The following is a 22,210-nucleotide window of genomic DNA, read 5'->3' as shown; positions in this document are numbered from 1 at the left end:
GTTCTCTCCATAAACTTGGTGATAGGCACGCAAATGTATGAACAAAATGTCAGCTGTTGAAATATTTCAAAAAAGAGAAACCTCCTGCCTCTTTTCAGGCTTTCTTTCTCCATACGTTTGCCATGTGCCATATACACTTTGAGAAATACTGAGGAAACAGACACAGTTTATGATTTGGTACCTACTTAACAGGAAGAGTAATGTTATTTAACTAGAAATACGCAAGGCCTACTGTTCATGGAAATCTAAGAATTGGTTTAGGCAGTGATCCTAATAATTTATTCTTGCATGTTCTGTTGACTTTTGCAGAACGTGCTTGCTCCCAAACAAATGTAGTAAGGATCAGAGCTTGGGAAAGTTATTCTGTTCTATTCTATTCTGTTCTATTCTATTGGATGGTAGTTCCTGGAATCTCTTGAGTCAACAGGGCCACTGACTTAGGATCAGGCTGTTCATACAATAACAGCTCTTCTGTTTCAGCCTACTGTAAGAATGAATATTGAAACTCTTTATTCCAATAACTTATATTTATGACTTTAACTACCATATTTGCCGGCGTACAAGACAACTTTTTGGCCCTGAAAAACATGTCTCCAAGTGGGGAGGGGTCGTCTTGTGCATGTCTAGCAAACCCTCCCTCTCTCCCAGCGAAGTCACTTACCTGGTAGTAAGACCCAGTAGAGCCCCGCTCTTAGCCTGGGAATAGCCTGACTCTAGCGCCAAACAGCTGACTGTCGGAACAGCAGAGAGGCGGCAGCCATTTTGAGATGCGGCCACGTGGCTGCTGCCTCTCCAAAATGGCTGCCATCTCCGAAAAGGAACCAAAAGGGGCAAAAGAAACTCTCCCCATGATGCAGCCAAAGCAGAATCATGCATGCAGAAGAGGGGGTAGTCTTATACAGCAAGTATAAAACAAACTCTACATTCTGAGTGGGAATGTTGGGGGGCCGTCTTATATTCCCAGTCGCCTTATACACCGGCAAATACGGTATGCAAGAGATTTTTGACCGTATGTTTCAAAAATGATCCATGCTTTTGTCTCTGTCTGCTTTTGTCTTCAACTCAGACCAGATAAAGATCTTGAGATCTATTATTGGATCTCTCAACATTTTATTCTTTGTTTTGAAGTTAGCTGTGTTGGGTGTTGGTCGGTGTCTTTGGATGAGAAGATTCAGTAGAAATGTTTTACTAATATAAATATATAGGAATATATCTCAATTCCTATATACTGTACAGTGGACCTTCTACTTAAGGAATTAATCCGTATTGGAATGGTGGCTGCAAGTGGAAAAGTCTGTAAGTCGAATCTCCATTGACCTACAATGCACTGAAAACCGATTAATCCCATAACCAGTGGTTTTTATTCTATTTTTATTCCATTTTGGTTTTTTTCTGGTCTGTAAGTCGATTCTCTGGCTGCAAGTCAAATCTAAATTTTGCAGCCAGAGAAGTCTGTAACTCGAAAAGTCTGTAAGTTGAGCCGTCTGTAAGTCGAGGGTCCACTGTATTTATATTATTAAAACATTTCTATGTAATCTTCTCATCCAAATACACTATCATTATAAATATATATTTCTGTCTCTCTCTTCACTCCTTGTCTGTATAAATGGTGGTTGTGTAGACATTCCTGTCTAGGTTTGCTCACAAGAAGAAATTTAAACTTCCATATAACCCCTTTGCATTTTCCTTTTTTTCCCTTTATGAAGGGAGGGTGTCAGTGGAACTCCAAGATTTCTGTTTGTGTTCTCAGACCAGAGATATATTTTACTGTGTAAATGGAATAAATGTGATCTATTTCTCAGTCCTCACTGAGCTAAATCATATACTAATAATATTTATAGAGTCATTGAAATACTTAGATTTTTTTTCCACATTGAAAATAACTAGATGAAATATATTACTCTGTGTTTTGCTTTATTTTATTTTATTTTGGTTTTTTTTAATAGAACAAAACCGACCTTACTGGAGTATTTGAGCTATCACCTCAACTTCTTAAGTATCATAGCAGGCCCATGCAGCAATTATAAGGACTACATAGCTTTCATTGAAGGAAGACATGTTCAGATGAAGCTGTTAGATGTCCACTGGAAGCAAAAAGGTTTTGATAGGCTTCCTGACCCTTCCCCAATGGTAAGTTGCAAAATACTGAGGCCATTATCCTGTTCAATATTTATGAATGCAGAGTTTCAACTGTGGAAACTGGCAGAGATCTGACAAGGCGCCAGTTTATCCTGTGGTCATATTTCTGACACTTCATCAGATAAGTATTTTTATCACCAAGTATTTATTTTCCAATGCTCAGTTCGTTTTTGTAATAATATTATTATTAACACTAATCAAACTGGAAGGCTCATGCTGGATCAGACTAAAGTTAATTGGACTGTGTTACTTGGCCTGAGGTGTAGATGTTTGTATTTTTAGTGGGGGACTTCTAGTGGGTGGGGAGTGTTTGGGGAATGTTATGTGTGTGCATGTGTCTGGTCTCTGGGTGTCTGTGAATTTCGTTGTATGGTATACTGTGTATATACTTACAATGACAATAAATTATTATTATTATTATTATTATTATTATTATTATTATTATTATTATTATTATTATTATTATTATTATTATTATTATTATTATTATTATTATTATTATTAAAGATCTATATAATCCAGCGTTCTGTTAGTACAGTGGCTAGCTCTGGGGTTGTTCCAGAGGGGTATCTAGTATGGCTCGTGGAAGGTGCCCATCCTTGAGACTTTCTGTGAGTGTTCCAGTACTGATAAGAACATGTAGGCTTGTGGAAATCCTAGTGTATCTATTTGGCCAAAACACAAGACTTCAGTCTTCCTCAAACAAGGATCAAAAGCAGGGTGTGGCTATGTATAAAGGAAGGAAGGAAGCAGAGACTGCGTGGACCAGGGTTCCTGATTTTTCATTTGTGTGATATCACACCATATTCTGGCATTCATTTCAAAAGTGGCAAGTGTAATTGAACAATATTTCCACCGGCTGATGTATTTTGAACCTTTTAGGTTCAAAACAGTTTGTCTTTCGGCTTTCCTTCTTTCTGAAATGCCTTCAGCGATGTTTTATTATGCTTTCTAGGGAGCTGTGCTACACAAACTTTGCATCACGCTTGTTTCATTGCTTTTGTTCCTGACATTTACCAAGAGCTTTCCAGTAACATCTATCGTTGATAACGAGTTTATCAATAAGTCCTCATTCTTGTCAAGACTTGGCTTACTGTATGTTGTTGTGCAAGCTTCAAAACCAAAGTACTACTTCGCATGGACACTTGGTAAGATAGATGTAATGGTCATTTTTAATACAGGCACACACTTTAGGTTCTTTCTGTACATCCCTGGAACTAGCCTGGCAATTGCTGCTGAGGGTATAATTGTGTGATCAGAAATGGTGATCTCTTTGGGAAGGGAGATACAACTTAATAGTTCAGAAAAACACAACCTATATGGGTACAATTCAAAGACTGCCAGGCATGTTCATGTGTATGATATATCTATAGAAGAATCAAACAGATTTACTTTCTCCATAACATTTTATATGTTCCTTATATGTAATTATATATAATAAAAACAAGAGAAATGCTGGATCAGACCAAAGCTGTACCTAGCCTAGTGTTTAGTTTCCTTAGTGCCAACCAGTTGCCCATTGGAAGTCTCAGATCAGGGTATAGTTGAGAAAGCAACTTCCTGTCCATGTTTCCCAGCATCTGTATACACAGGCATGCCATATTCCTGTGCCCAAAGCATGTTGTCAAGAACCAACAGCCACAGAATCTGTTTTGCTTACTAAAGGCAGGTGCATCCATCTCACTGTTCCCATCACAGAGAACTGCCGGAGAGCTCAGTGGCTTTAGGCCTCTGGTGGTGGACCCAGAGGTTGAGAGTTCAGTTCCCTACAGTGTCTTCTTGAGAGGGGCTGGACTCGATGATCCATGGGGTCTCTTCCAGCTCTGCAGTTCAAAGGTTATTATTACAGTGGACCCTCGATTTACAGACGGCTCGACTTACAGACTTTTCGAGTTACAGACTTCTCTGGCTGCAAAATTTAGATTCGACTTGCAGCCAGAGAATCGACTTACAGACCAGAAAAAAACCAAAATGGAATAAAAATAGAATAAAAACCACTGGTTCTGGGATTAATCAGTTTTCAGTGCATTGTACGTCAATGGAGATTCGACTTACAGACTTTTCGACTTGCAGCCACCATTCCAATACGGATTAATTCCTTAAGTAGAGGGTCCACTGTATATCACCCTAAGGCAGCCTGGACAAGAACTGTGCTGCAAGCAGAGTCCAGAGAGACTTCTGGTAAACGGAGAGGTTTCTGCAGGACTTATTCATAATAATGCAAGCAGGTAGCCCGAACGGGTGGGGTTTGGGTAGGAATTTAGGCAGTTTTCTTTCATGTATAAGCCTGCCTAGTTCGCAGCTTCAGAATGCGCCTTAGAACCTGGTTCCTTCAGGAATCCCTATTCCTCCTTCATTGTATGAAGTGATGTGTGGGAGGGCTGATTGCTTGTATGCAAAGAAAACATCTGTTGCATCAGTATGTGGGACACCTTTAGAAAAAAAATATCCAGGGAGGTTTAATGGCATACTGCTGTTTTCTGGACATTTTTTTTTTAAAAAAATTCATGGCATTCCCAGCCTCTCTCTAGCTATTTGTTCCTAGTGGCCAACTCTTTTAAACAAAAGTCTCCTTGGAAGTATTTCTCTCTTGTTTCTTTTTAATTTAAGAGAGAAGTTTTAAAATTCAGTTTAATTGTGGAAAGATTTTAGGATTTGATTTCAAAACTGCAGAGGAGAGAACAGGCTTATTTGCAAGCATGTTCACAAGGAACTCAAACTGGATTAAGTAATTTCTACTGGGAATGGGGGGAGTTTATTTTATCCTTATCTTACAGGTAAATGTTAATTAGATATAAAAGTGAGAAGCTGGAATCTTCCAATGTGCTCTGCCAACACACATTCTAGTACAGTGGCTGGGTCTTCTGATCAGTAGCCTATAGGAGTTCTGAAAGGGTTCTGCTGTAATTGATTCCCAACTATACCCACAGCAAAAAGCTTGGAAAAGTTACTTTTTGGGATTACAGAAGTAGTACTGTACTGTTTTGTTAATTGTATGTTGATACTTATTTCTGTCCTTGGTGAAACTGTAGCTTCTATTCCACTGAACCTGTATACTAAACCACAGCTTGGATCTAGAGTAGTGGTTCCCAACTTTGGATCCCAAAGTATTCTTGGATTAGAGGTGGTCAGGCACCGCCAGTTCAATGGTTTGTGCTGATTCGCCTGTCGGTCCAACAGGTGTTCTGCAGTTGCGAGCCTCACCTCCTCCAGCAGGCACCCACTCAGAGGCAGCACCCAGAGGTGAAGCAAGTGCTACCTCTCAGTGGGTGCCTGCTGGAGGAGGCGGTGCTCGCAAGTGCAGAACACCTGTTGGATCAACAGATGAACTGGCTTGAACGGACAGTTTGTGCCCATCTCTATCTTAGATTAAGACTTCCAGAAGCCTTTACCACTAGCTCTGCTGGCCGGGATTTCTGGCAGTTGTTGTCCAAGAACATCTCAGAACATAAAGTTGAAAACCGGTGGTCTAGGGGAACTACATGATGCGCCCATTCCATCTCGGATGAAGTGGACTTCTCCACAAAAGCCCACATTAAAAAAATATAAAAGTTAATCTTTAAGGTGCTACCACATTTTTGTCTTCTTTCCTTTTTATTTCTGTTTTGTTTTTACCTATAATCATTCCACACACTCAGCTTGGAAGTTGCTTGGGACCTATGTTTTTCTCAGCTTAGCAGGCTACATGGGTTTGCTATGTCAATACCAAGGTGAATTTCAAAAGCATGTTTTTATATGACGTGATGCTGTCCCTTCAAAGGAGGGGACAGGACATCAAAGATTCCACCGGCCATGTACAATGGATTTCCGTTGAGGGTTTTTTTTCTCTCTCACTTTATTTTACAACTACAGCGGATTTGATCAGCAATGCTGCTGGCTATGGGTTCAGTGGTGTCGAGAGGGGCAATTTCCACTGGGATCTACTGTCTAATCTTAATATCAGGAATATTGAGGTGAGTAGAAAGGGAAATGGAGAAAAAAGTCTTGCAGAAACATGTACACAGCTTCAGTCTTCTTTTAAAATTGTATGTTTCTCTATTACATTTATATCCTATACTTCCACTAAGAAATAGAATTCATGGTGTCTTAAAGACTTTTTAAAACAATGAAAACAGGTAAACCACATTTAGCTTAAACATTTAAAATCATATAACCAACCTGACCATAAAACCGTAAACATGGATTAAAAACATCATTTGATAGATGTTCATACATAGTAAATTCATACAAAATTGCCAAATAATAATGGTTTTTTAAAATATATTTCTCTTTCTTGCCCTCTGCTTGATTATTTGAAGAATTGGAATGCAAAGTTACGAGGTTTCAAGTAAAAACCTTTTATTTTCCACATATGTAAACTAAAGGCAGGCATGCTACAACCTCTCCAGCACTTTGCTCTCAAGTCACATCAAGAAAAACAGAAACTAGTATTTACAGAATGAAGGCAAGCCAGTAACACACGGGACTTTCTTCTCTCCTAGATGGCAACAAGTTTTAAAATGTATGTACAAAACTGGAATATCCAAACAACTGCGTGGCTTAGACGGTAAAATACTTGTTTTTACACCTTTTGATCATCCTTCCTAGTTTATCCAGATCCATACATTTAGAAGTCATTTGGTGTTTCTCTCTAAAAGCAAAATCTTTCAGCTGATGAGAATAAAAGTTAAATACAGCCATTGAAAAGAGGAACTCTTGTAATGTAACAATGATGATGATTGGTGAAATAAGAGGCCTTTATTTGGATGTTGCTAGACATATTTGTTTATATTGAATTAGACCATTATTCCATCTAGTCCAAGATTGTTGACTCTGGATTGCCAGCAGTTTTCCAGTATTTATGGCAGAATTCTTTCCTGGCGTTACATAGAGATCCCTAGTAATCCCTGGTGGTCTGCCAGTTGGGTATTAATCAGGCTGACCCTGCTTGGCTCCCCAAATCAGACAAGATGGAGTGTGTTCCGGCTGATGTAGGAGCACAATGGTGATTCATTGGAGGAGATTACAGTGAACAAAGTCTTCTTACTCATGGCATCCCCAAAATGGGGGATACTGACTGAATAATCTTGAACTCTTAATAATTCTGAAAACTGTTGATTTGAGCAAATGATCCCACTGAGTTTCATAGAAGTATGCTTTTGAAAGTTCTGTCCTCTGGTAGCCCAGTGGAGTCATGCTTCAGATGCACTTGACATGTAATCTGTATATTGTTTGCACATCCTGTTTTTCTGGTTTTGTTTTTTTTCTTCTTTCCAGTGTGTGCTATGAACGAGCTCCTCGGTATCCTACAGCTCTAACATTTCTTCTCTCAGCTATTTGGCATGGTGTTTACCCTGGATATTATTTTACCTTTATCACTGGAATCCTTATGACACTAGCAGCCAGAGCAGTAGGTATCTCCTTCCATTACTTTTGTCCTCATTCAATCCCAGATATAATTAATCAAACTTAGAGCCTATTAAAGTCATTGGTACTGGGTGTTGAGCATGGAGGCTATTGATTTCCAAAGCAAACTGTGTTATCTGTTGATTGTATCAAAACTGCTTCTGTCTGAAACCCTGTGTTTTCTGAGGAGTGCATGCTGTGGACACCTTCCTCTGAATTTCAATTAATTTTCACTGCCAGCTCAGCATGTAGAACAATATGTGCCTGGCACACGTTTTGTTGTTGAAGTGAATGAGAAAGCCCTGGATGATGGGGGAAGCTGATTTTTTTTTTCTAAGACAATTTCTTGGTTGCTTGCCAGTTTTTAAAAGGTACACTTCAACATACGGGATTCTTTGTGTTTCTCACTTATGATCCTTCTTGGAATTTTTTTAGTCCCTAGCCATTCATATACAGAAACATTTGAAAGCTTTGAGGATCAAGGAAAAAAGTCCCTGACAGAATATTTGAGAGCAAAACTTCGGGTGGCTTCTTTTTCTTTCTTCTCTGTGGAAACATGTAGGACGGTAGCTGCGACTCATCTCTGTCATCTTAGTTCTTGACCAAAATTTCTGAATTTGGGGAAAAGGCAGCTGTTGTGGTTGGGAAAACTGTGTATAATTGACAATCATATCTTGGAATTTTGGTGTAGAATTTGGGTTTTCCTGGTGCAGAGTTTGGATTAACAGGGGCACTACATTGAGCCAATGTTATAAGTGTTGCAGAAAACTGCTCATTCTGACTACACACAATGTATATTTTCTTCAGCACACATCTGACAGTCTGACTATTAATAACAGTGTTCCTATACATACTCTTTTTTGAGGGGGAATTACATAACCCATGCATTTTCATAAAAAGTGACTCTGGAAGCAGGACTCTTTATTCCAAAGAAGTCCAGTCTGTGAGTTCATGTTCAATGATTAAGGTGTCCTTCTCTCCCTCTCTCTCTTTTTTTTTTTTTACAAGCACTTTATTAATCAAGACATAGCATTTCCACAGAACATGCTACTGTTATATGGGGCCAAGCCCTTTGAGATATTCTGCCTGAATCCTTGTGGTGTAAAATTCTTCAGAACAACCCTCGCTTATAACTGCCTGCAAGTATAAGATCTTGGTCACTATGACTTGTTGACAGATAATGTGGCTACATTGGGTTGCAGCCCAAGTCACTCTTTTCAGTTCCGTTCAGTTTAAATCTATTCGTTCATTGTTCTTTTTTGTTCTAGAAATCCTTGAGAGGCTTCTTCCACTTTAACAGGTGGAAAAAAGAGCTACAGATATTCTCATTCATTATATCAGAGTTATAATTAAGAGGCAAGTGCACAGAGCAGGAATAATTGATAATAATAAGAAATTATATGAAGATTACCTTTAAATATGTTGTTCTTTTGTTTTGTAAAGGTAAGGAACAACTGTCGCCACTTCTTCCTCTCCCAAAAGCCTCTCAAGTTGGGCTATGACATTGCCACCTGGATGGTAACTCAGCTGGCTGTCAGCTATACTGTTGCACCGTTCATTCTCTTGGCTGTTGAGCCTACAATTAAATTATATAAGTACGTTATCTTCCATTTATATAGCTATGTTTAATCCTAGAATTTCAAAAAAGCTCAGAACTGAGCCTGTGATCAAGTTTGGGTAATGTGTGGTTACGGTTTGAAGGGGAAGTTGAATAGATTTGCTGCAGAGTTGGCTTGTGGTCATCTCAGCAGTGCCTCACCCCACAGTTGGCGGGGGGACACCCACGTCCCAGTCATGAGATGCCTGTAGTTGGTGTGCAAATGACTGAATCTTGACTTTTTTACTTGTGATAGCTCCACTCTTTCTGCAGAAGGAACCATGTAACCAATCTATTTCTGAAAAGGTCATTTCAGAACTCTTATTGCCCATTGTAACTGTTCACTGTCTACTCTAACAGTTCATGATGTTAGAGAGATTGTCCGCAATTAAAGTGTATTAAAGTACCAGCTATTTGTGATCCTAGTAAGGGGCCTCCCCTAATGCTTCAGGCACCTTCAGATTGAATCCCAAGCCACTCCTGTATGAAATAATGTTTGTGGAAACAATGTGTACAGGCATTTCTCTTAAGGCTCCGGTTTTGTATCTAACGTATGTAATTAAGTCATGTAACTTTTTAAACTGGCTTCCTGCTCCCCTAGTTTCTTTCCTTAACATAACAACTAGAGTCTCCAAACCACCTGAGTCTGGTTGATGGATGAGGAGTGTTTGTGGAGGGCCTGGCTGTTTTTTATTTTTGTTTTGGTCTTCCTGATTGATTGGCTGGCTGGCTGGCTTTTGGCTGGTTTTGCATGGTCAGATGGAGCTGCAGTGCACAGTGACCCAGTGAAAGAGACTTAGATGGTTCTGGACACTTTCTAGAATGTTGCCTATAAGAGGCAAAATGGCCTTGAGAATATTTTAATACAGTGGTGCCTCGCTTAACAACAATAATCAGTTCCAGGAGAATCGCCGTTAAGCAAAAACATCGTAAAGTGAAATAAAAAACCCCATTGAAACACATTGAAACCCGTTCAATGCATTCCAATGGGGTAAAAACTCACCGTCCAACGAAGATCCTCCATATGGCGGCCATTTTCACTGCATGTATAGCGAGGAATCCATCCCTAAACACAGCGGGGAGCCATTTTAATTACCCAGCGGCCATTTTGAAACTGCCGACCAGCTGTTAGAAAAACGTCGTTTTGTGAAGAAGCAGGGAACTGAAGCAGGGAACCGATCATTGCAAAGCAAAATTCCCCCATTTAGACCATCGTTTTGCGTTAAGCGGATTCGTCGTAATGTGGGGCAATTGTAAAGCGAGGCACCACTGTAGTTGGAAGGCTTTTAAAATACTGGCATAATTATGCAGCTACTTTTGATCATTACAGATTGTAAGCTGACTTCTATTTGTTTTTATGCTTTCTTTCTTTATCACTTGCAGGTCATTGTATTTCCACATGCACATCTTGTGTGTCTTTGTACTACTCATCCTGCCAAACAGATCTCAGAAACGCACCAAAAGTCAGCAGCTTTCATTTCATGACACACACGACTCTGAAAGAAACAGGAAACAAAAATGATATTTTAAAAAGGAATTTCTGATCCTTCCCTCTGGAATACTGGAAACAAATGGTACAAAAGAGGCATCAGTGCAGTGGCTTCATTTTAAAACCTTTTTAAAAGAGAAACCAAAACTTGACTTAATCACCTGTTAAGACTTATTAGTAAACAATGTTTACATCCTTGAAAGGCAAATATTTTTAAATATAAACTAAAGAATATTTTTATGTAAATGTTTCTAATTTATTTAAATTTTGCATATGTGTTTGCACCCTAAAGTTAATGAACCAGTACTTTGGAATGAAGGGAAAACATTATTTCTCTCTCTCTCTCTCTCTCTCTCTCTCTCTCTCTCTCTCTCTCTCTCTCTCTCTCTCACACACACACACACACACACACACACACACACACACACACACACACACACACACACACACACACACACACACACACACACACACACACACACACACACACACACACACACACACACACACAGACACACACAGACAGAGAGAGAGAGCTTGTACATCTATTTTTTAAATGGTGGATTGATGACTTTTATGAAAGTGCCCTCTTAGTATGCCAGAAGGAGTTGAATTTGTGACTCATAGCCAACAAACTGCAATAGCAGGCATACCCAGATAGTGCTGCTTTAGCAAAGGTGAAAGTCCATAGATGGGGCTTCTTTAGTAAAATGTTTGAGAACCATTTAAAACCAGAACAATGGAAAAGAGCAAGCTTTAAAAACTAACATTATAAAACAGGAGGATCATGGAAAACTGTGAAAGCGGCTCCTTTTGTAGATGTTAAAATTAGGTGTATTTTGGTTGAATTGAGAAAAAAATGGATGCTTCATTGACTTGGAGGAGAATTGCTTATTTTGCCAAAACTTTATCTTTTGCTCAACCATGAGTGGGTGGTTTTAACTCCTGCCCTCCCCCCCCCCCAATCTACAGGATTTTTTGCTGTGATCATCCCATTATAGCATTTTCCATATGAAGGCAATTTACTTGGGCACTTGGAAGCAACTCAGGTAGATCCTGTGCTGAGCACTTGCATTGACTATTTAAACTTATTCTGAGTTTTAAAACAATGCTTTTACACTTCTCGTGCTTTTGTAAATGATTTTCTTGTTTTATTTTAAAAGATGCTTTATTGTGAAGAAAACAAGAGAGATTAAAAATAATTAATCAGACTGAAGTCTGGCCTTGTACATTTACTTCCATTGTTTTTCCTTCTGCTTTATCCTATTCCTTATAACTTAGGTCCTCCAAACTGCACAGTGTATGTTAGGGCTATAGGACAGATTGCTGTGGCATTGACTGAGGCATGGGAGGTGCCTTTTGTTTGAACCTGGGAACAGTATCCATCTTCTTGACTGCCATATTGCCTCTGCTCACATCTGTTTTTAGTACTGTTTGGCTACAATTTTTTTCCAAAGGTGTATTTTCTTGCCTTTGTTTGCTTGTCATGTGGCATCAAGTTGCACCCAATGTTTGCTGACCCTAATAGAGTTTTCAAAGTACGTGAGATATTTAAAGATTTATCATTGCCACAAATGCTCCCAGTGAGCTTTCTTGCCAAGCAAGGATAGGTCCCACTCGCTCACTCTGTCCATGACACTGCATTTGACTTCTGCTTAAAAAATGTAAAGGTCCGCAAATAAATACTTACTAGTTCAATGTAGCTGAAAAGACCAATTAATTCAGATTTTTATGAAACAAACTTGAATGCTGAAAATCAAAAGAGATTCAATGTACAGGTTTGGTTAAATGACTGATTATAATGTGAAATGTAATCCTTTGGGAACTAATGTTACTGCTGGCCATTATCATGCCACGTGTAACTGTGTTGTATATTTATTTTGACCTTTTTTTAAAAAAAATGGCTACACAGTGCAGGGGAATCCACAACAAACCTTTTTATGTTTTATAAATAAAAAGTAAAGACGAATAAATTACTGTTTGACTTCAAGAATGTTGCAGTCCCCAAAAGACAGTTAATGCGGACAGATAGAAAGGCCTGAGAAGACTGCTTGAGTGCCAGATGAATCTCCAAGAAGAAAAAGCATTAGAGAGACAAGGCGCCACCACAGGAAAGGCCCTTTTTGATCAGTTGAGTGGAACAGCCACTTAAACAGATTTCAATATGCAAAACAAGCTCATATTACAGAAGATGCTGAACAGAAGCACTTTTTACCATTTCATGACATTTGAGGTTTATAGTTCTTGTTTATAGTCTTTGTTTAACATCTTACCTTGGCACCATCAGCTAAATGCTAGACACACGTTACTGAGAACTATCTTTCCTGCATGATTTCTCTGGCTGTGTTTTGTTAGTTTCCCTCTGTTCTGCTTTTTACTAAGGTAAGTATTTGGGGAAAGAGAGGAATAAAGGCACAAGCAGTTGCATTGTTTTTATGTTATGTCCAGAACATGAAATCGTGATTTTTACTGTTCTTTTTATTTTGTCACAGTTCAGTATTTTGGGAAGGGATTAAGCAACATGCCAACTAGATCTTTATTTGTATCAGAGCATTGCACAATTTAAAATTATGGACGTATATGAAATATATACAAACATTAAAACAAAGTGTTAAAATGCTTAAACTGTTTTTGACCAGAAGTGGGCTACTTTATCTCAGCCATTTTTAAATCCTTTCTACTCGCATTGAGGCATAAATTGCATGCACATAAACACTTCCAGAAACATTGCACTGAGTGTATTGGGTCATTTGTGTTGCTTATTTTCTATAAATGTCTAATAACTGGCTTGAGGTTCAACGGCATATGATGTTAGAAATTCTGTATTAAAACACTGTGTATCTTGTAAATGTGAATAGCTGTTGGATTGTCATGCCAATTAAATTAGGGCCTGGTACAAAGAGTTGGAGTCCTTTCTTTCTTGTTCACTTTTCCCAGTTACAAATGCCATAGACACACATCCTGATATTTGTGCCACTGCAAAAACAACAGTAACAACAAAGTTAAAGTACCAATGTGATACTTGTAACTTTTCACTTGTGACTCAGATAACTATTGATAGTCCTAACCTCTGTTAATTTGCTACCTCTCTCTTTTGGAGAAAGGTATGTAAACTTTGCAAGTTGTTAAATCTTTTCTTTAAAATGTGAGGAAAGTTACTACAAATCCTTTCTTGCAAATATCAGATTAGAACCAGTTTATGTCCTAGTGCTGTATAGTAGTGGTGACATCTAGTGGTTGCTATTTTACATTAACAGCTGTTTGTTCAATTTTATTGTGATCCTGTGAGAAGCACTTCTCCTTTATATGTGTTTGGGAATCTATTAGAGCTGCCCCAGGTGGAAGTATACATTATAGGTAGCCTGTAATTATAAACTGAAATTACTTTAATATTCTGAAGACATGATTCCAGTAGACTTCTATGTCTGAGCAGTCAAAATTTGTTTGCCCCTTGGTGATTTAACTGCAAAATTAAGAATGCTAATTTGCAAACTACATGGGGCATGGAAAGTCAGAGCTATGGCAGTTGGAAGTCTTTCAGCTGTTAAGGAATTCCTTCTTCGAATGATGTGTGGTAATCTATAGTTTGACCTTTTGAGAAGGAAGTGAGGGAATGGTGATGGAGCAATACAATTTTCCTGCTTGCTTGCTTACCAGCAAGCCTCATTGTCAAAGCCTACGTAACTGAATGGAAATTTCCAACCACATTGTATGGGGTGAAGTATTAAACCACATTTCCACAGCCTTCCAGTAACCAGCTTTAAACTCACTTTAAGAGGATATGCCTAGCAAATTTGCCATGCATTTTGGGACATTAATTTATAACTTTTCTGCACTATTCACAAGTTACTGCCATGTGCCTGAAGAAGTGGATTTTTAATCCACAAAAGCTTGTATTAATAGTTAGATTTTTAATGTTCTATTAAATTTTTCTATATTTGGATTGTGTAAGGACCACACGGATTCCTTTGGATATTTTGACTAGCAAAAAAGTGTGAGTGGATCAGGTGTTTTTTGAGGATGATATAGAGTCAGTGATTTTCAGTTGAAAGATTGCATGCAGTCTTTTATCCGTAGACCTGAACTGGCACTCTGCAGGTCTGATTTCAGGTTATTTCCTTTATCTGAATTAGGGCATCTTCACGCAATCTAGAGACAAAGCCAGCTAAGGCTGATACTGTAATAGAAGGCTGTGTTGGATAGTGGTGAATGTTGGATTGGGAGTTGGCATCTCTCTGTGGACCTTTTAGAGCTCTTCCTACCACATCTGTATTCTGCAATATTCTTTCTATTTACACAAAAGGCTCTTTACTCACATGGGCTATTTCATGGAGGGAGAATAACCCACGCACAGATAAAGGGAAAGGCAATACCGTGCTGTTTTTAACAGATCATATGGCCATGTTAAACTGAAAATATCTGATTGTTTAGGGTGGTTAGAATTAGAATTTGAAAATGATTAATTGCAGGATAATGTTTGCCCTAATGTTAACATTTTCAACAATGATTCTGAAATCCATTGTTGCAAACAACAAACAGGCATGGATCAACTCACAGGAGAGTTCCTCTAGCAGCACAATAAGGCTTTGGTGCTTCATAAAGCAGTAAAGAACAAGGGCAAATTGGAGTGTCATTGGTGATTCCAGATACTCTGGCCTCGTCATCTGATAAATCAAGGCAAAGTGTCGATGCACGGAGGGTAAGTTATAAGACAGTTTGTGACATTGCACAACATCATGCCTGAGATATGTCACTTCAGGTACCAGCCTTAGATTTCAAGGTGGCCTTGTGGAGCTGGTGTCAACACGAAGGAGTCTTAACTGTGGTTTTTAATAACTGAATAGTACCTGAAAATCGGAGAAGGAATGCCTCGGATGTTAGGGGACTTTATCTGGGAAATGGTTGTGGTTTTCCAACAGGCATTTTGTTGGCCACTCTGAGAATAAAATACTGGGCTAGACAGGCCTTTGTTCTGATCCAAGTGGGTTCTTACTTTTTTCCTTCTTGGAGGCATCTAGGAAGCAAGATCTAATACCTCAGGCTTTGAGGAAATAACAGCCAAACCTTTCGGAGGACTTTTCAATAGTCACATGGTATAGTAAATTATGTCAACTTCAGTGGCAGTGTTTATTTTGATACTCAGTTTGATTACGTGGCTTAGTATTTTTCAGCATGGCAGTTACACTAGTAAGTCCATTAATGTAAAGGCAGGGTTCATATCGATATGCATCTATATTTTTAAAACAAGATTTGATTAATAAACTATAGAAATACTGAACCAGTTGGCACTAAAACCCTTCTTCTGTGTTCTGTGCTGTGGGGTGCATGATCTTCCTGCTATGATTATAATTTTTTTTCCTGTCTTCTCTTGGATTTTATTTCTCAGTGGATTAACATTTGAGGGCAGCATCACAGGCAGAGGAAGAATTCAATTAATTGAATATGAAATATTTATAACCCAGTTCTGTATGTCTATCAGAGAAAGGTCCTTAATAAACCTCATTAGAATGGGCTACTGACTCATGTCTCTGCTTTTGTAGTCATTTGGAATTTAAATCCAATTAATCTGCTGTCCTTGTGAATATGATTTAATTATTTGGAGAAAAATAGCATTTTCAGAAGATAATGATTGCAAAAGGGAATGGGGATATGTTGATGGTAAGAATGTGCTCTCCCCCTTCAAGTGGGAAGAGGTGATAAGCTCTGGTGATGGTGATGATGTTTTGGATGTGAGAAACCTTGAAAGCAGCTCAGGAAAAATGTCTCTCTGTTGCATGACGTACATGTAAAATTCTTTGGTGTCATTGGGTGTGACGTTCTAAAGCTTGCAAAATCTAGCTTTTCTACCTTAATGTCCTTCTTATGCTAGCTCACCGGGAGCCATGATGATATAATAGGTAAAATGATGGACTTGGGAGATAAAGATTCATGTTCCTGTAGAGCTGTGTAACTCACTAGGTAGCCTTGGGCTAGTTATACTCTTTCAGCCTTACTAGATCATAGTGGTGGTGGGGAATTATGTGAGTTACCTTGAGCTCACAGTAGACAAGACATGATATAATAGTATGTCTCTCTGTGTGTATATACACAGAGAGAGTGAGAGTGTGTGTTTTACCGTGTTTCGCAGAAATTAAGACAGGATCTTATACAGTGGACCCTTGACTTACAGATGGCTTGACTTATAAACTTTTTGAATTACAGACTTCTCTGGCCGCAAAATTTAGGTTTGACTTGCAGCCTGAGAATTGACTTACAGACCAGAAAACAAAATGGAACAAAAACGGCCTGTTACGGGATTAATCGGTTTTCAATGCACTGTAGGTCAATGGAGACTTGACCTACAGACTTTTTGACTTGAGAACCACCTTCCAATACGGATTTAAGTTCTCAAGTCAAGACCTCACTGTATTAATTTTTGCTCCAAAAATGCATTAGAGCTTATTTTCAGGGGCTGTTTTATTTTTTTCATGTACAACAATCCACATTTATTCACATACACTCATGTCATCTTCTTCTGGTTGCTGCATAGTGTTGGAGGGTGGGGTTTCACTTAACGGGCTTATTTTAGGGGTAGGGCTTAGAAGAGGATGTACTTCCTGAGAGTGCTCAGGAAGATAAATCTATCTCAGCATTTACTTCTGTCCTATTATCATAGTACCATAGAGAGTGTCCTAACATATAGCATCCTCTCATGGTATGGGAGCTGCTCTGAAATGGACAAAAAAGCTTTACAGAGAATCACTAAAAATGCCCAAAATATTAGTGGACTTCCGCTCTCAACCTTGGACAATATTTTTGCATCCCACTGCTTGTGGAAGTCATTTAATATTCTTAGAGATTCGTCCCACCCTGTTTATAACTTCTTTGAACTGTTGCCTTCCGGCAGAAGATACAGAGCAATTAAAACTCAGATGACATGGTTTTTGAACAATTTTTATCCTAGAGCTATAATCAAACTTAACAAGGAACTTAAGAATCACCAGCAGTGAGTTGATGGACTGTATTACTATTACTTGGTCTGTTGTGTTGTATGTTGTGTGGATACTGTATGCTCTTAGACGGGGTTCTGGGTTTTAGGATTGTTATGGGTGTGGGTGTGTTTTGGTCTGGTCTCTGAGTGTTCTTTGTGAATTTTGTTGTATGTGTATACAGTGTATATACGTTCAATGACAACAAATTATTATTATTACAAGCATCCTGGAAAATCATAGTAGGGCTTATTTTCAGGTTAGGTCTTATTTTCAAGGAAACGGGGTAAATATGTTTCCTTATCAAGGTTGATTGAACTACTAACCAGAGTAAAGCTGTGCCCTCAGGTGGTAATAACAGGGCAATGACAGGTTCTACTTAGCTACTCTTTCTGAGCTCCCTTCCCCTGTTGGAGGACAAATCTCTGTCCCATATTGCCTGTCCTTCATCCCTAAATGAATCTGCAATATTTAGATAAGTTGGTGGATACTGTCATAACATGAAGCAAGACTATGCTGCCATTCAGTTTTTATATGAACTGAGCTGAGAGAAGGTGCAGTGGTTTTTGTCAACAAAATGTTGATCGACCCTGTTTCTGGTTGATCCATAACAATGGGAAATTCAGATGTGCACACGTTTTCCACCTGATTGATGAGAAAACCAGTTTCACCTAATTTCTCTAAGGGAAAGAGAAGTAATCCAATCATTTCACAAAGGTAGGGCTCACCATGAACAGAAGGTTGTAGCGCAGCTTTGTTGTCCCCCACCTACATCCCCCAAGGACTTCTTGTTTCTGTTGTCACTGCAAATGCAGTAACAGCAACCATATAAGCAGCTTGGCCACCATTTTGCTTCTTCCACAGTGTCCCCTATGTGGCATCATTCTAGGGCATTGTCATAGTCCTTCACAGTAGCTTTCTATATCTAGAGGAGTAAGAAAAAATATCTCAGAATGTCTGTCAGAAAAAAAGTATTGTGAGAGATTTCAGCTCAGCACTTGTCATTCTCCAGGGTTTAGCAGGATCCTCAGGACTTTCACATGTTGATATTTTTTGAAGGCCATTGTAGATATGTTTTGTTTCTATTGCCTGTGTTTACAAGTCCTGTGGCATTTATGAAAGAGAGGGATGTTGTGCCTGGGAGAAGATCAGGCTAGTGCTGTATAATAGTTTGCCTTCCAGGGTTCCCCCCCTAACCCCCTGTGGAAGAGGCTTTAGTTTTATTGCCCTCGTATATGGCCCGACAGAATTCATTTTGGCTATAGTAACTTACTGTAGCATTGCAAGATGGTTGAGGATGCTGCCTTTCTTTTTCTTTTTGTTTTTTCTCCAGTCTTTCCTGGCTTCTAGCACTTCCTGGTATGAAAAAGCACGGCAGGTGACATTCTGGGGTTTAATTGCAATATGGGGATTGGCAAATGTGGGTTAGGGGTCCTCGTCTCCCAGAGATGAAGGATGAGACATGTGCCACTCACATTGCTCACTTATCCAGTAAGTATGGTAAGGATGAGTGCCCTCAATCTCACTCAGAAGAATTTCTAAGGAATTTCTGCTTCCTTGAATTCTTTCAGGAGGACATTTCTATTAAATCAAGTGAGAATAGTTGAAAACCATATAGGATAAAATTTCAAGCACAGCACTAGTCTTTAACTATAAAATGCTTCATTGTTTCTGACCAAAGGCCTTTACAATATACTGTACATATTATACATAAAAGGGGGAAGGGGGAGATATTTTCCTGTTTAAATACAAGTTAATTATAACAGCTCTTAGCATCAATCTGATCATAGCAGCCTTCAAAACACAGCACAAGTCATAAGGGTCCTTTCAGATGTCAACGAGGATTAGGCAGAGAAATGTTGTGGGGTTGATTGCAAGGTTCTCAAAAGCCTTCCTCTCTGCCATATTCAAAAACTTACTTTTTAAAAGCAGCTACATTTTAGACCATCCCTTTTCTTTGTATTCTACATTTCAAAATAACCAGATACAAGAATACTGTACCTTAATGGCAGTCACCCCCTCTGCCTTGTGAAGTTGGCTTCCTTAATCACTCTTGCCTCTTTATCATCTCAGACTCACCTAAGAGTTTGAGGTGATATAACAACTTAAAGAAACCAATTCTGTATATTAGGCCTGTGGCCCTTACAGTCCAGTACTGTTGATTTTAAGAGGCAGTGGCTATCCTAGGTTTCAGGCAGGATTCTGTCCTATCTCCCTGAATGTCCCTGGCATTCCTTGATGGTCTCCCATCTAAGTACTAGCCACTAGCTTAGCTTCTGAAATCAGATGATACTAGTCTCTTCAGGACGGTATGATTTAATGTGCAGGGGCCCTGGATCTCAACTGTGTGTCAGTTTTCCTACAGAAAAATGTCTTATTTAATATTTTCATGGAAGATGGCCAGAATGCTATTACTTACGCCCACATGCGAAAGTCCATTGGCCTAATCTCAGGGGCAGATTGCCACTACTTAGAAAGTCAGGAGTTGTACTTCTAGTCAGACAGCAGTTGCATGATTTGGCTCATGACAGAAAATACACACACCAACAGCTGAGAGCAGTTTGGCATTGAACTTCATGCCAATGTACTTAATGCCACCATAATTCTTCAACTGGATTCCAGTTTATGCATTATTCACATTGGACGGACGGAAGTACAAACTCTGTTCCTTCTAGGCTTCGTACATTTTTGGTGTGTATGTCAACAAATGACACATCTGCTGTGTTGCTACAGTTGCCAACATTTTGATAGGCCACTGTGGCTGTGTCTCTAAGCACAGCTTAGAGAGCAATCATTAGCAAGCAATAGTGTTTATTCTTCATGCTGTGAAAAGCTTTACTAACTGATTTCTGCACAGCAGGCAGCTATTGGAAACACAGGAGCACTCCAGTCCATTTTTTCCTAGCCAGTTGGCAACTTTATTTGTTGACACCCTGCCTTTCAGGCTTTCTGTTTCACTGGTTTAGTTCCATCCAGCTGCTTTTCTTGGGCTCAGCTGCCTTTTCCCAGGCACAGTATAGCAGCCAGCTTCTCTTTTCAGTTTTGTTTTCTTTACTCTGGTTTACTGCAATGTTTCAAATTAATTTTAACCTTGCTCCCCATTATTTAAAAAATATTTCATTGGTTAGTTTTAATTGCCAACATAGACACATAGTAAATACTGCACAGTAAATAACACAGGGTTGGAAGCATGATCATATTTTCTGAAAGAAAAATGGGGGGGGGACCCAGTCCCCATTTTAATTCTTCTTTTCAAATGCTTTTCCTCCATGTCTAGAGATCCAAGATCTCTAGACATGGAGGAATTCAGGGATTCAGACAGCCAACACTCTTACAATTCCTCGGTGCGTGGCAAATAAAATCACAGTTCTCAGACAGTATTATTAGGTAAACTGGAGTGGGCTCATGATCCAACTATTCAATATTTATTGACCAATTATGGTTCTAAATGTGGGCAGTTTGTTCAAGAAATCCAAGAGATGGCCAAACTGGGTTTGAATTGGGGGAAAGGTATTTATTTTATTTTATTTTATTTTATTTTATTTTATTTTATTTTATTTTATTTTATTTTATTTATTTATTTATTTATTTATTTATTTATTTATTTATTTATTTATTTATTTATTTATTTATTTATTTATTTATTTGATTTTTACCCCGCCCCTCTAGACAATGTCTACTCGGGGTGGCTATTCAAGGTAGCATATTCAAGAGTGGAGGTATATTCTAAACATGATTCCATGAAACTGTCATACTGATGTCAGCATAATGGGAAGCAGGACGGGTAAGGGATAAGGTGACTGTTTTCTAAAGTCCAGTGTTTAACTTCAGGATGGCTCCATTATGAGAAGGATACCACTGAGATTTCAAGGAAGGAGATATGGGCAGAGAGATCTATCTACAAGGTAACTCAAGCCTTCCAGCTTTCCAAGCCTGCAGCAGGAAACAAGGCACCACTGCCCCCATAGAATACCTCCAGGTAGCTTTTCTCCCATTAGGAAAAATTCTAGCAGGCATCCTTGTGTAGCATAAGATGTTAGTTGATTGTTGTTGTTTTTTTGGTTGAAATGGGAAACTAGGGCAATGGTAACGTTCTTTCCATGTTTGGGACCACAGCTATCTACTCCTGAAGAGCCAAGGCTGGCCATGTAGATCCAATACATTAATAAGAATAGCCTTCAGGTTAGGCAAAAGGGCTGAATCAACCCCAGTTTCTTGGTAAGTAAATTTATTTAAGAACCGGACAGAAAAGGTCAGAAAGAGCCAGTTACTTTAAAATAAAATGAATATAAACATCACTAATTTGAACCTTACCTTTAGGAACTTAAAATCCTTAGCAAGACTCTTAACAGTAGCTCACCTGTATAGCTTTGTAGATGAGTGAGGGATACACAGGGGTGGAGTCCAGTTGTGAGTGTTAATCACTGGTGGCAGAGAAAGATTTTACTAGAAGAGGAGTAGGCAACTAGGGGCCTTCCAGTTGTTGGGCTGCAACTCTTGCTATCACTAGCCGGCATTGGCGATTATAAGGGATTCTTAGAGTTGTAGACCAACAGGATCTTAAAAGGGTCCCTAGTCCCATACTTGGAAAGCCCAGGTTGAAAATGTCTTGAATCTCTGGATGCCCCTGGG

The 22,210-nt window shown here is 39.0% G+C and overlaps 1 protein-coding gene across 5 annotated transcripts in view; it reads left to right on the top strand.

The window, feature by feature from the left end:
• Positions 1 to 11,087, top strand: part of MBOAT1 (membrane bound glycerophospholipid O-acyltransferase 1) — a 33,004-nt gene extending 21,917 nt beyond the window's left edge. For 2 of the 5 annotated variants that reach the window (XM_020781661.3, XM_072998677.2), the window contains 7 exons: positions 1,947 to 2,130; positions 3,095 to 3,287; positions 5,992 to 6,092; positions 6,621 to 6,685; positions 7,396 to 7,528; positions 8,968 to 9,119; positions 10,505 to 11,087. In XM_020781661.3, coding sequence (XP_020637320.1) covers positions 1,947 to 2,130; positions 3,095 to 3,287; positions 5,992 to 6,092; positions 6,621 to 6,685; positions 7,396 to 7,528; positions 8,968 to 9,119; positions 10,505 to 10,643 — 967 coding nt within the window. In that variant the 3' untranslated portion in view covers positions 10,644 to 11,087. The other 3 variants (XM_072998675.2, XM_072998678.2, XM_072998676.2) reach the window with 3 other exon arrangements.
• Positions 11,088 to 22,210: the final 11,123 nt, after the last annotated feature.

This window comes from Pogona vitticeps, chromosome 4, assembly GCF_051106095.1.
Source record: "Pogona vitticeps strain Pit_001003342236 chromosome 4, PviZW2.1, whole genome shotgun sequence".
Lineage (NCBI taxonomy): Eukaryota > Metazoa > Chordata > Lepidosauria > Squamata > Agamidae > Pogona > Pogona vitticeps.
The sequence above is the reverse complement of the archived record's forward strand: the minus strand, read 5'-3'. Positions and strand labels throughout refer to the sequence as shown.